At 34.7% G+C, this 15,424-nt stretch overlaps 1 protein-coding gene across 12 annotated transcripts in view; it reads left to right on the top strand.

The window, feature by feature from the left end:
• The window catches only part of LOC127860548 (uncharacterized), a 109,099-nt gene that overhangs the window by 56,950 nt on the left and 36,725 nt on the right, over positions 1 to 15,424 (top strand). For 2 of the 12 annotated variants that reach the window (XM_052398665.1, XM_052398662.1), the window contains exon 2: positions 13,722 to 14,130. The exons of 2 other annotated variants lie outside the window; for them this stretch is intronic. In XM_052398665.1, the coding sequence (XP_052254625.1) occupies positions 13,993 to 14,130 (138 nt within the window). In that variant the 5' untranslated portion in view covers positions 13,722 to 13,992. 8 more of the 12 variants (XM_052398660.1, XM_052398663.1, XM_052398659.1 and 5 more) reach the window with 8 other exon arrangements.

The raw sequence follows: 15,424 nt of genomic DNA, 5'->3' as shown, positions 1-15,424 counted from the left end.
TTTCTGGTGTACTGCTATAACATATTAGCGTCCAAAGAGGTGTGACATACATAATTTGCTGGAATTATTTTATGTAACTCAGTTCTTATGTTCACATGTTATATAGCTATACAACGTAAAGAAAGGTATTGTTCAATGTTTGTCAGGCAATTATATCGACATTTGTTACCCCATTTCTGTTTGAAATTGTGCAAGGAACCCAAAAGACATATTTAATCCGCACGGGATAATCAGGGACGACATTTTCCGCCTAAACTGCATTTTAACGAAGATGCTACTTCCTTTAATCGAACAATGCAGGACATGCGGAAAGTGTCGTCCCTGATAAGCCTGTGCGGTCTGCACACACTACGCACGAACATTAAGCCCCGTTTTTGCAGAGTGCGACTTATGTCTTTAACTTGGCGCAGCTTATGATAGCGGCGGTTTGTGGTGCTGTTCCGTTAGGTTCAACATTTACGCAAGTAATTCAGAAGTGCCTGAACAAATTTCATAAAAATATTACCATACCTATTACATAAAGGTATTATTTTGTGAATGAGCGTGTGTATAACGCTCTCCCATGTGTCGGTTTAACGGTATCAGTTACTAGAATGTAGAAGTTGTGTTAGGTAAAGAACCATATATCTTCAGCGAAAAAAATGCTTTAAATATTAGTATATTAAATTGCTATTTATTGTATTAATCACACATTTTCAAAAGATCGTATGTAAGAACGAAGGTAAAATGCAACACCATTGCGCTTCAAAACATTACCCCAGGACATAGATACTTCATTTAACAACAGGTGCGTCACGTAAGGTCAAGACAGGACATAGATACTTCATTTAACAACAGGTGCGTCACGTAAGGTCAAGACAGGACATAGATACTTCATTTAACAACAGGTGCGTCACGTAAGGTCAAGACGTCTAGCAGTATTTTGGATGTCGAGTCTGTTTCCCAAAATCGTTGAAACGATAATAAGTTGTTTATCTTTATATTTCGGATTTCAAATAACACCAACCTCGTAAGCGCTACAGCGACTGGCTACACGTTACATTGTTATAACTCTTTGTTGGTAGTTATGGTTATTTGTTGCGCTTCTCAAGTGTGTGTTTCTACAGGTGTCGTATTGCTTTTCTCATGGGCAAATAATTTGATTGATAAGACATAAACCAAATAAAATATAGAGTGAAGCATCTGAACAATTGCGTTTGTCTGTCATACACGTTCAAATATAATTATCTTCATTGTCGCCATGTCGTACTGGATATGGTGTCCTTCTAGCGACCGGGAGGTCATTTGTTCGATCCCCACTGTGGGACTGTTATTTAGACCTCCCCCATATACACCAAGTACTGGTTCTAGTCCCAGGAAACGGATTCGAGAGCGTTTCAAATAAGCTTTCGGCTTTCTATGCAATTGAGTAAAAATAAGCAGGTTAAAATACCTGAATTAATTTGCTGGCGACGCAATCTGACTCAACGACTAGATTATTCATACATTCGAACGACATTTTCGAGAAACAGCGACATCTCTACACAAGTTATCGTATGGACATTTAATAAGTAACTAAGATAATATTTAAATGTTTATAAGCGTTCATAACATAACGTATTGCTATTTAATACAACTTTTTATTATATTGCAATAGGATTATGCGACAACATAAGAAATGTTAATGCAGACACACCTATTATCCTATTAAGGCAGATATTTTGGCTTGTTACAACCCAACACATAACTCTCCAGAGACGGTACGTTGAGATTTGAAGGAAGTATACATTTTATCAATAGTCAATATAACCACATGCATTTTATCAATAGTCAATATAACCACATACATTTTATCAATAGTCAATATAACCACATACATTTTATCAATAGTCAATATCATCACATACATTTTATCAATAGTCAATATAACCACATACATTTTATCAATAGTCAATATAACCACATACATTTTATCAATAGTCAATATAACCACATACATTTTATCAATAGTCAATCTAACCACAAACATTTTATCAATAGTCAATATAACCACATACATTTTATCAATAATCAATATAACCACATGCATTTTATCAATAGTCAATATAACCACATACATTTTATCAATAGTCAATATAATCACATACATTTTATCAATAGTCAATATAACCACATACATTTTATCAATAGTCAATATAACCACATACATTTTATCGATAGTCAATATAACCACATACATTTTATCAATAGTCAATCTTATCACATACATTTTATCGATAGTCAATCTTATCACATACATTTTATCGATAGTCAATCTTATCACATACATTTTATCAAAAGTCAATCTTATTACAAAGTGCCAGAAACAACATATGAGCCGCGCTCTGTGAAAAGGGATTTAATGCATGTGCGTAAAGTGTCGTCCCAAATAAGCCTGTGAAGTTCGCACAGGCTAATCGACACTTTCCGCCATAACTAGATTTTCGCTAAGAAGATACTTTCTTGAAGCGAACAACTATAATAAAATCCGCAAGTGTCGTCCCTGATTAGCACTGATTAGCCTGTGCGGACTGCACGGGCTAATCTGGAACGACTCTATACGCATATGCATTAAACCCCTTGTTCAAAGAGCACGGCCCAATATTGTTAACGATCCACTTATGTAATCGATGTGCATTGAGCAGTGTGATCTTATTAGGAGCCTCATCTGAATTCTAAATGGTTCCCGTTCATTGAAAAAGGAACGCCGCTAGTGGGCGGGTGGGGAATATGTATTTAGCCCCGTCTTCCCAGATATCAATGTATACTAGATCGAGACTTTGTCGGTATAAGGAGATTGCAGAGGCTTCACAAGTGGCTGTGGCTCCAAGTTAACCATATTTGTTCTAATGATAACTCGACTGAGTTCAAAAATGGTTTCGGTCCGCTTAAAAAGCACGGCAACCAGGGACGGTGCCGTTTCCTTATATGTCTATAATAAAAACATATTCTCTTCGGCACAGGATTGAAGAAGGGCAGATTTCAGTCACTGGTGTAAGTGAACCAAATGCTGCACGGTTAAACGCCCAAGCCTAGCTATGCCGAGAAAAGTGTGAATGTGACTGCACTGCTGTTAAAATTGCAACAATCCAAACAAACACATGAATACAGCTTGGCAAAGTAAACTTCATCTTTGAGAAATAATACATACACACACATGCGAAAAGGAACATAACATAATTGCAACTACATGGGTTAAAGCGATGCTTGCGAAAAAGTCTTTTTATATCCGAACTCTTCTTTGTTGTTATCCAAGCTTTTGATATAAGGGTGACTCACACACACCCGATATAAACATTTCATTGATCACATTTCAAGGACGCTGATAACAAGCGTAATTTCGCTTTCCCACGCATGCAATGTTCGGGATTACAGAACAATTAAATTTAGGGTTTAAAGTGGGTGGTCCTGTTAGAAAAGAATGATGCGTTAATTCAGATATCGGTATGACGAGATTTAAAGTTTAGACGAAAAGTGTCGTCCTTTATTAGCCTGTGTGGACTGCACAGGCTTATCTCATACGACACCTTACGCCCATGCACTATGGCCCGTTTTTCCAGCGCGACGCTTATTTAAACTGTTCATGGGAAGTAAATATTCCCTTTCACCGGGTGACCAATCTAACTGGACTGGCGGCTATCAGTGGTAATTATATTTACGCACGCAATGTCCAGTCTAAAGTAGCAATGTTTGCATTGTTGGAGGTAGATAAACATCTTAATGCCTAGTGCTGATGCGAAACTGTGTGCGTATTGTATCACTAAGTCAGGATAAGGAAAGAAAGACGCAGTTATGTTAAAATAGGTAGAGTCGCTGAAACTCATTTTGAAAGTATTTATACATCAAACCTTGTGCTAGGTGCGTCCAGGTTATTCATTCTGGATTATGTGAGTTATTACTTGCAATGTGCATTTAATGTGCGATTAAATTATATTCTTCGTTCAAAAAACGACAATACGAATTCAATCTAAACGTTTTGGAAATTTGAAGGATTTGATGTTTTCATCGATCTGGTATTTGTATGTGTTGTCATGGATGAGAATAAAACTCATTCTTCGATGGATAAATTTAGAATAGTGTAAGTGGAACAGTCGTTAAAACGGAGATTTACTGTTGTAAGTTTAGTGCAATATTGAAATAAACAAGTTTACTTCACGAGGTCAGGTTTTTTTAATTATACGAATAAAGTACATTGTTGAATATATAATATTGGATTGGAACTTAAAATGAAATATATTGTAGTTATGTATGTTTGATTTGAACTGCAAACTTGAGATTTAAATTGAAAGCGCAGTCTTTTACTAACAAAATAAGTCCAATACGATATCTTAAATGTAATCATTCGAAAATAGATCGTAAATTAAAAACCCATTCAAATAAACTTTATTGATGTTTCTCCATTGATAGAAGTATTTTCATTGTCATTGAAGTGGATTTACCTTTTTTTTAAATAAATATGTTTGTAACGAACACGTCTTAAAGGAGTTTTTATCAGATAAATTATAATAACCTGTCTTCCAAAATGTATGTAAATGCATTTTTCGGATCGATTTATTGTGAATAAAATAATAGGACTTGAAATACCGATTATTTTAGCATCAACATCAACTTGCGTATATTATTTATAACCGTGATTAAATGCAGTCTTTTTTTGGAAGAGTGAATATTTTATATTGTTAATATGTTTTTAAAAAACGGGCCTTGGGCTGAACATAAGCCGAGGAAATCATTATTTAAAATTAGTCTTCTTGTATTGCTATGTATAATGCAGCATGGTTCGTGTTTATACAACATCGTTTACACCTCCCTAACAAGCAATTATTCAGGTTGCATGAACGGAACAACATTTCACAAGGGTCTTTAAACAATGTGCAAATTGAAACGCCTGAAATGGTTAATGAACAACAAAACATGGTTGCCGCACGCTAAGAGATTCATAATAAGCAGAGTTCGATGGTTTATAACACAATCAGCCAACATTTGATCACTGTGTGGCGTTTTAAAATGCCAAGACATTAAAAATATGCAAAAACAAGCTAACTTTCATCGCTGTTGAAGAATTTAGAGAGAAACGCTCCCTGATCAATAACGGATGTTTGAAGTAACCGCACAATTGTTTATAAGCGTCAACTTATAGACAAAGCGTACATTCTTAAGTAAGCGTCAATCTATAAAGTAAGCTTCAACTAATGAAGTGAGTGTCAACGTTTTAAAGTAAGCTTCAATATGTGAAGTAAGCGTCAACTTATAAAGTAAGCGTCAACTTATAAAGTAAGCTATAACTTGTACCGTAAGCGACAATTGATAAGGTTGGCGGCAACTTATAAAGCATAGTGATTGTCTTATTAATTTGTATTAAATAAAGTAAGCTTCAACATATGAAGTGAGTGTCAACTTTTTAAAGTAAGCTTCACCATGTGAAGTAAGCGAGAACTTATAAAGTAAGTGTCAACTTATAAAGTAAGCTTCAACTTATACCGTAAGAGACGATTAATAATGTTAGTGGCAACTTATAAAGCATATTGATTGTCTTATTGATTTGTAATAAATAAAGTAAAATTCAACATATGAAGTGAGTGTCAACTTTAAAAGTAAGCTTCATCATGTAAAGTAAGCGTAAACTTATGAAGTAAGCGTCAACTTATAAAGTAAGATTTAACTTTTGCAGTAAGCGACTATTTATAAAGTAAGCGACAACGTATAAAGTAAGCATTAACTTCAGCAGTGAGAGACGATTAATAAGGTTGGCGGTAACTTATGAAGCATATTGATAGTCTTATTAATATGCAATAACAAAATCACTATCGTGGACGTAAAACATGCTACACTCACTTTACAATCACGAGTTGATCTTTATTCTTACAAATTGCCAATACCCGTGCGTAAGATCAGACATCAATAGAAAGTTCAGCCTTGGTTTATATTTCGGTAGCGCATTGTGTTGTTATTTGTGTTTTATGTAAGGCCTTCAAATAAAATAATATCGTTCACTGAAATACAATGATTTGATAATAAACATTGAGGTGTAGATGGTGGCATGGAATAGCGTTGAACATACGTTTGTAGGCACGTTATTTACTCTTCAATAGCCCAAGAAAGATAATATTTTGTGCATTTATAGAGATTGTTTTCTTGCATTACGAAGTTATGAAAAAAACGTTATTTTTAATTTGAAGATATCAAGTGTTTTTCTGCTTCAAGTTTAAGAGTGTTAAATATTCAGCAAAAATAAAAACGTGCTTCAAAAACAGGGCATTCAATAAACGGAATCGGTATTTTGGAATGTCACGTTTTAAAAAAAACAATATTTCATCAAATGTGTAATGTTACTGCTTACATGAACGCATGAAGCGATTAAAAAACAATCCCTTGAGGGAAGAGGCAATTCTCATTGTTAACACCTGTTTCATCGCTTTTTGCGAATAGGATTGACAATCGTAAGGATTACGTGCTACGAACGTTTGTCTGTCGAGGATGGTAAATTGATAATTAGTTTCGTTGTCCTTAGTATTTTCGGCTTTCCAATCTACAAATCGCACAAAAAGTTTGCATTGTTATTTCAAGTGTTCTCGCTATTGGAAAGACGCCTACTTAAACTCGTTATCAAGGTATTGGGTATTGTAACGAATCTCTTACGCGGATAATTACGTGTAATTGTTGCTCGGCTCGAGATGGTGTCATGGTGAGGTATTTTGTACAGGTGGTTTTGTGCGACGATCAAGAACGAGATATTTGGTTAATAGGTTGATGCACGAACAAACGAAATTGCATTGTTAATTTCGTATTAAAGATTTAAGAGAACAGAAAATAGTCGATTATTTCAAGCATCTGTTATTTTATGTTAATTAACGAGTGGAATGACGAGTTAAAGACCGGTATACTAAAAACCGATACCGAATAAAAAGGAAGACAACACGAACTTTTAATCGAAAAGATAATACCATTTTCACGCTTTTTATTCGCGAGAGTACATGTAAGACAAAAGGGTGATCTTTCGTTTAAAAGGGCCAATATCTAAAACGGTATTTGAGAAAATAATAAAAATAAATATGACTTTATGTGTCAGTTTTCGTGTCGAGTAGAGTATTACTAAATATTAAGGCGATATGTTGCGTCTAAGTTGTATTATGTTCGTATTTGATGTAAATGTGCTCCTTGGTTTTAAGTTTTGTTTTGATATAAACACAAAAGTTGTTTTAACTTTTCTATGCATAAAAAGCTAATATTTATTATATTATCATATTAAATTATATTATTATAACTTTTTAACATGTCGTTTTGCCACAAGTTTTCATATTCTGTCGGCTGCTTGCTGTACGTTACATGTGTGCAAAGGTACCAGTCTATTGTTGTCTACCATACGATATGTTATCTTTAAAGAGGCCACGTTGTTTACACTGTTTTGTCGATTTTGTCTATTTTGTGTTCTAGTGTTGCATTTACATTGCGGTGTTAAAACGTTTGGAATTTGCTATTTAACAAGTCTTATGAATAGCTTCGGAAAAAGTATATGGGCCGTGCTCTGTGAAAAGGGGGTTTAATGCATGTGCGTGAAGTCCGCACAGGCGAAGCAAGGTCGACATTTTCTGCTTTTATTATATTTTCTGTTTAAAGAACGTATCTTTTTAGCAAAAATATAGTTTAGGCGGAAAGTGTCGTCCCAGATTAGCCCGTGCGGACTGCAAAGGCTAATCTGGGACGACACTTTACGCACATGCATTAAACCCCTTTTTTTACAGAGCACGGCCCATATACATATAAAACCGGAGTAATGAAACTGACAAGAGCTGATACGTGGAGGGTCGCCCTGATAAGTTATAAAAGTTAACATGATATGGTGGTATGTATATCACTTAAGTTATTAAGATCCCGCATTGACGTTGCGAACCTTAATAGACCTATTTCTTGACTTCAATAGCGCTATTAACAACAATTATTCGACTTTTATCAGTTTTGAGAGACTTTTATCCTCGTTAAGTAGCTTCCGATTAGCAGAGTAGAATAAACTTTCATCAGTTGACATGTTATTCAGGGATTTCAATAGATTTTGAAAACCAAGAGTCAAAATGACACATAGTCTCAAAATAATGAAGGGTCAAAATAAAAATGATTACGGTCAAAATACTGAAGTTACTTGAAATGTTCCTAAATGCATGTTTAAGGGTTTGCAATAGCTTCTGTGATATAATAATAATAAAAAAAATCTTGAATGCTTTATTATTTCCATAAATGATTAATTTCTTGTCCTTTTTACAAGTTGGATTGTGTTCAAAATGATGAAAGGCTATCGTTTGCAGGAGTCAACAATTAGAACATTGCAACTTTCTTGCATCAAAATGCAGGATTCTGCTTCAATTGAAATCACTGTTATTGCATTGAAGTGTCATACGTGAATAGATATGCATTCTTTCCTTTGTATACTCAGTGAGTTCTTTCCCCCAACAGAAATGTTGTTCTGTTGCATATATTAAACGTGTTTTTAATTACTGTCGTTTTTGTTACTCTGACATGTAACTTACAAAACACATACACACAGACTCACTGACAACCACACGCATGAACCCCCAGACATGCACGCACGTACACGAACGCACGCACTTACGTATACGTACGCGCACGCAGTCGCACACGCACACTCACACTTACACGCAAACTCACACTCACACGCGCACACTTAGCAGCCGCCTTTGCGCACTTGCGCGCAAAAGCGTCAATTAGAAAACGCATTATGTAAAAAACTCATAACAACATACGGAACCACCACGAGAATATACAAAAAAATCATGCATAATCAGATATCAACAGTTATTCATATTTCTATATGTAATACACAATACAGCATCATTTTTCTATGTGAAAGTTTTTTTGTATATATTGGTATGTTGTATATATATATATATATATATATATATATATATATATATATATATATATATATATATATATATATATATATATATATATACAGAATATTTCAATAATATCTTGGATGAGTTCGAAAATGGGTACATTTGCTTGAAAAACATGGCCATTTGCTTGAAAAACATGGCTGCCAAGGGGCGGGGCATTTTTCCTTATATGGCTATAGTAAAATTTTGTTAACACTATAGAGGCACATTTATTTTCCGATCTTCATGAAATTGGGTCAGAAGATTTATCCCATAAATATCTTGGGCGAGTTCAAAGATTATGCCGGTTGGTTGAAAAATATGGCCACCACGAGGGCGGGGCATTTTTCCGTATACATGTATGACTATAGTAAAACCTTGTTGACACTCTAGAGGTCACATTTATTTTCCGATCTTCATGAAACTTGGTTAGAAGATTCATCCTAATAATATAGAGGACGAGTTCAAAAATGATGCCGTTTGGTTGAAAAACATGGCTGCCAGGGGGCGAGGCATTTTTCCTTAAATGGCTATAGTAAAACCTTGTTAACACTCTAGAGGCCACATTTATTTTCCGATCTTCATGAAACTTGGTAAGAAGATTTGTCCCAATAATATCTTGTTATCTCAGGTGAGCGACTTTGGGCCTTTCAGGCCCTCTTTTTGAACAAATACACAGGGTTATTAATTAAAGTAATTCTGATGTATTTCACATTGCCATAAGCAGCATACAAATCTGTCTTTCATGCACGAGTTGAAATTCTCAAGAAAATTGTTTAAAAAATTTATTTGAAAAACAAGCATATCTTACCGGTTTGTTTACATCCATTAACGTGTAATCGGGAACCCCACACAGTCATGTGATCCTGCACCCTGTTAACGACCCGCAGATACATACCGGTACTCATTTTGTTCAACTCGGAACGAACAATGTCAGAGGGGATAATAACATGATAGTCAAGATGGCGACGTTCATGCCGAGACAAATATTGTTCGCCGTTTTATACCCTTAATATATTTTGTTAAATTGCAAAATAACGCTCACTCTCTATCCATATCAGTAAAAAGGCGATGAGGGTTTATTTCGTATTAAAATTCGCTATATATCTCGACTTTATTCCCCGCAAATTTTCTTAGTTGAGCTGTAATTAGGTCATCCCGCTAAGAAATTGTTCATCGAGTAAAGTCGACATATTGAGCGAATATTTATACAAAACAAACGCTATTTTGCTAATTTGACTGGAAAGTGAGCGGCATTTTAAAAAATAATACAAGTAATTTAGGGTTGAAAACGGCGAAATATACTTGCCTCTGCATGACCGTCGCCATCTTGACTATCAAGTGATTACTCCCTCTGAATATTGGTAAATCCATTCCCATATCTCCGTATACTTAATTGAAAGCATTTGTGACGCACCATTTACAGCTCTCCTTCTATTCGTCTTTGATCCTCATCTTATCTGGTAATCGCTGGTCTTGAATCTAAGTCATTTAAAAGATTTGTGGGCGTAGACTTACAACATTTTTAGATCATTTTCACTTAAATACGTTTGTTTGTAGCTAGGATTCAGGTCCAAAGAGTTCGATATGTCACCGCATCTTCTTTTAATAAGGTCCAATTTCCTCAGTTTGCTTTGCGTCGAAACATCATGTAGTGTTAACACACGTGTATGTCCATTTGCAATTATTCACATCTCCTTCAAAATAAATGTACTATTTTACAAAACTGTCGCCGCTTTAAAAATGTTATGATATAAGCATTACGTCGATCATTCACAATAGAGAAGTTTAAATAGTGCAAATAGTGCCAATGTTGTCGCTATTAAAAATGTAATGTCGTCTGAAGAAGAGCAGTTTAGAAAATAATACTCACAGACTTACACCGTGACATGCCAAATTCCACACTCACTTAATAATAAATTTGTGTCAGGATTAAGTACACCGAGGATAATTCAATAAACTTTGCCGATCTGTACCCAAGGCCACATTATAGAATTTAATATGAGATGTCTGTTATTCTAATATAGCATGTGCTATCCACATGAACAAATGGTTGTACATTGTTTTCGTTGAAGACATTTGTAAAATGTAAAACACACGCTTCGAAGAGACTTAGATATTTTTCGTCCGAAGTAAATAGTCTTAGGTCTATACAGTTACAAATTATAACAATTTGAAGATAAGATTAAATCAGAAGTTCGCACTTATTTAGTTGTCATAACTGAGTCTGCGAAAATGCTATTCAAACGCTAGTGAAAATGAACAGTACATCAACATGACATTGAAAACTTCACAATAATAACAGGGCTTCTAGATATTGTTAGTCTAAAATGTAGAGGGAAAGACTCGTAGCATTCTCATAAACAGCTGTCTAAAATGCTTTGATTTGTCCTGCAATTAGCAGTCAATCATTCGTTGCCAGAAAGATTTTATCGCCAAAACAGAAACACGCAGGACGGATTTGCATACGGGACGTGTTATTATGGCGATCAAATTTTTAAATTCGACACGCGATTTTGAAACGTTTCGTAGGTACACCCATGCCTAGTTGCCCGTATTTACTTTGAAACAATACGTGACTTTCCATACGCAGAACAGAGAAACTGGCAACGCCACGATTGTCATCTTAATTGGACATTTTGTTTTTCTTTCTACTCCAATAGTGCGATGCTTTCTGAGATAAGATTCTATAATAAATTGTGGATAACTAGTTCAATTTGCTATTTAAGTTTAGAATATTTTGCTTCCGCCAGTTTTCCGGAATCTAAATCGTTCAGCGTTTAATAAAAGCAGCACTTTTTTTAACTTTATAGAAATGTACACTTTAAAATCTTGTTAACAACACATATGGAGTAAATAGAGTGTGTACACCAATATTTTATTGGTAAGTTGATGTTTAAGTAATAGCACCAATGCCAATTCTTTAAAGAGGATTTAACCCTTTCCCCATCAGAAAGTGAATATGAAATGGTTTTTGCAACCAGCATACAACCAGAACAGCCTGCGAGTAACTCGCACTCTGTTAAGGTTGTATGCTGTTTGCTGCCCATCAGTATCTAGGGGTTGGAAATGAAGCCTTTAAAACTTGAATATGGTAAGAAAAGTCTGTAATTAAATTTAACTTTCTAAGTGAGGTAAAGGGGTAAAGGGTTAAATAAAAATGTATATGTATATCGTTTTAAATGTAGTATGCAATGTACACAACATGTTCACTAACAAGGAATAAAACATGATTATGAGAATGAATGAAACAAGCATAATTGCTTTGGAAACTACACTTATTTATTGATCTGTAACGTATTATTTAAAAAGTCAATCTCTGTAATAGGTATTTAGCGTACACGGTAATGTTGTTTGAACAACAATTTGTAGAGAACGCAGTATTAAAAGTATACGTTAAAATCAGACTCGAAATATTGAAGCATGGTAGTATCTACCCATAGAAAACAACGGTGTTTGCAATCATCATAGGTCTGCAATTGCTGCCGATTCTCATCTGAGACTATTGTCTTGTCACCGCCTGAACAAACACGCTGATCATCAAAAGCAAACACCATTTCATTAGATAAATCTGCTAGACTTTCTAGAGATCTTGGTAGCGGTCTGTCACAGTTTTTGTATTGCCATCACTGCTGTTAGAAAACAATTACATATACTGAATTGTCTGTTTCTTTCCATGAACATTTTTGGCATTTCGGCTATGTGTGTTTTAGATTGTTTATATCAAACGATGGGTGCAATAAAATAGATTTTTGTTTGTTAAAGACGCGTTCACAATGTGACATCTTTATAGCGCATACGCTGGAAGCATGATGAAATATAATGATAATCCACAAATTACTGGTATCTTATTCAAAACGATTGAATGTGTTTACTAATTATCTAGCCAAGTACAAAAGCTTTTACGCATGCGTTTGTAATATGTATAATTAAGTAGATTTTTTGTGAACCTTTTGTACATTGTAATGAACTCGTTCCAACTATCGGATTTTGTGCATGTGTGTATCAAAGGCCGCCTTATAAGGATAACGGTGTGCGCTGTAAGACAGGCGAAAATGAACACGCGTTTTAACGTTGATAAGGCACTGTTAAAACAATTACGTGATTAACGTGTGACCTTATGGGAGATTTACTGACTGCATTGGTAATGTCTTTCAGGGTAGTCAGCCTGGTTTGTGTATTATTAATTAAGATCTTATAATAATCGAAATGTTATTACATCTAGTTCAATTTTCATATAATACATTGTATAATATTGAAAATACGATAATAAGGCGGCACTGAAATTCCGTATAATATAATACAAACGATATATACTTTAGTTGTAACTGTATTAACGCTCGTTGACTGGTTGGCTTGCGTTCTGCACGTATGATTGCAAAGACGGGTCAAGTGAGGCGTAAATGACCGCGTGAAGGATTCTCACATTTCGTTGTACATGCCAAATTGAAGGCATTGAGACGTGAGCATTGCTGTTAGCTAAGAAATGTAAGTGTGTGCGCAAATGAGTGAACTGCCGCTGGAGACAGGGAGAGAGAAAGAGTGGGGATTTATTGATAACAAATTGTTACTAAGTAGGTTTGCGAACGCACTGTTAACAATGGTTATACATTAACGATGTTCGTAGCAAATTGCAAGCGTTACATTGGTTGTAAAATACAGATTTGTACAGATCTTGATAATACTGGATAATCCTCGGTTATAATAACACAACGTTTATCCATGACGATAACATAAGTAAATAGTGCAAAGCTTACTTTCATTGTTTTAATATTTATATGTTCCGATCGAGTATGAATCTAAGTGTTTCTTTAGTAGAGGATATTAAAGGACTTCTTGCTATTACGGACAATATGCAGAAAAGAACACATTATACTGATACTAGTATGCGATTGTGAGCATATGTTCTTGATGTATTGATGGAAAGCAAGCGATTTCATTAGGTCCAATACGCGCCGCGACGAATTTGGATATAATGGATAAAAAGTGTGGTAAATCAGCATGAAACACTGACGAGAAAGTGAAAGAAAAGATGAGACACAGACAATGCCAACACTCACAATGATACTGCGGTTGTAAGGCAAACATGAAAACATGCGTCGTGTTGACTATAGTTGGAACTGTCTTGGTTGTCATGGCAAACCTGGGGATTACTGTGATACCTCCTGCACATCACCGGAAGACCGTATATCAACACATACAATACTGGAATAGACTGCGCAAGGTTGGCCTTTATAACTTCTTTGGTCATGATTGTGAGGCCTATCATTTGGAATATGTAGATATCAACTTCGAAAGTAGCTATCTTATGTTAAATTATTCATTCTAAAATCAGTTGATATAATTAGTTGTGTGTTTTCTTCTTTTTTACATCTTTCTTTAAAAATCTTATATCAGTCTTAAGTACCGTATTTTTTCTGTTCTTAAGCACTTATTTCCCGAAATTAACGCACTGGTCGCTTCTTGTAGAGAATATATTTTAACCATATGATTTTTCAATCTTTGTTTTATGTTACGAGTATATCTACGCGAACCGCAGTTGTACAAAAACAGATATTGACATTTTTTGTCTCCTGCATCATTATTCATAAATTTGAGAACAGTTATGACATTTTCAATGGCCGTCCGGTTTATAGTTCTTCATATTTAATTAGATCACATATACTTAATAGCTTTATATGGCAATTCCTTTTAAGAAGCGATTTATTTTAATAGAAACTGACACACCCTGTGTCATTTTCTGATCCATCCTTGAAAACTTATGCAGTAACTCTACTAGTGTTATAATAATTATTGGAGGGAAAGTACTGTCATTTATATCGATTCTGAGCGTAAAAGATGTGGTATTGTCACGTAGTTATTTGTTTCAGCAAACTTGATTTGTTGTCTAGAAGAAATATTGTTTTACCAACTATAAAATATGCTACCAGTGTGTATTCTTTCATATTCCTTCCTATTCAATACTCATGATGTAGGATTGCATTATAAAACAACAGTGTATCTATGGTATATGTATGAAACATGTAAGGTACTACAAGCGTCCGAAAACCAAGGACGGCATCATGCTCTGAACTGACGCCAACCATAATAATAAAATCCATCATTTTTCACCAGGCCCATACATTGTTATTTAATTCAAGACAAACACAAAACGTCAATTGCTATGTCAGATACGTCGCCAAAGGTCGAATGCCCCATACATTTTATGTTTAAACTTATAATAAGATGGTAATTTGAAAGTTTCGCAGATGAGAAGTTTTTTTGCAATAAAGATGTATATATATATCAATATGCATTCCATTATTCAGGTGAAAACGTGTCTTGTATTACAAATCGCATCTGTAGTACTTGTGTCGCTTTTATTGAGTAACAACACACATATGGAAATAAGTCATTTGAATTAACGAATTAAAACAAACCAAAACAAAAACACAAATCATAGAAATACATTAATTTCCAAAACGCAAGGCTATTTGTTGCAAATTATGTATGTTGTTATGTTTCTATTGTTATTTTGT

This window comes from Dreissena polymorpha, chromosome 15 (assembly GCF_020536995.1).
Source record: "Dreissena polymorpha isolate Duluth1 chromosome 15, UMN_Dpol_1.0, whole genome shotgun sequence".
In the NCBI taxonomy this organism is placed as follows: Eukaryota; Metazoa; Mollusca; class Bivalvia; order Myida; family Dreissenidae; genus Dreissena; species Dreissena polymorpha.
This window is presented reverse-complemented; position numbering and strand designations above follow the sequence as displayed.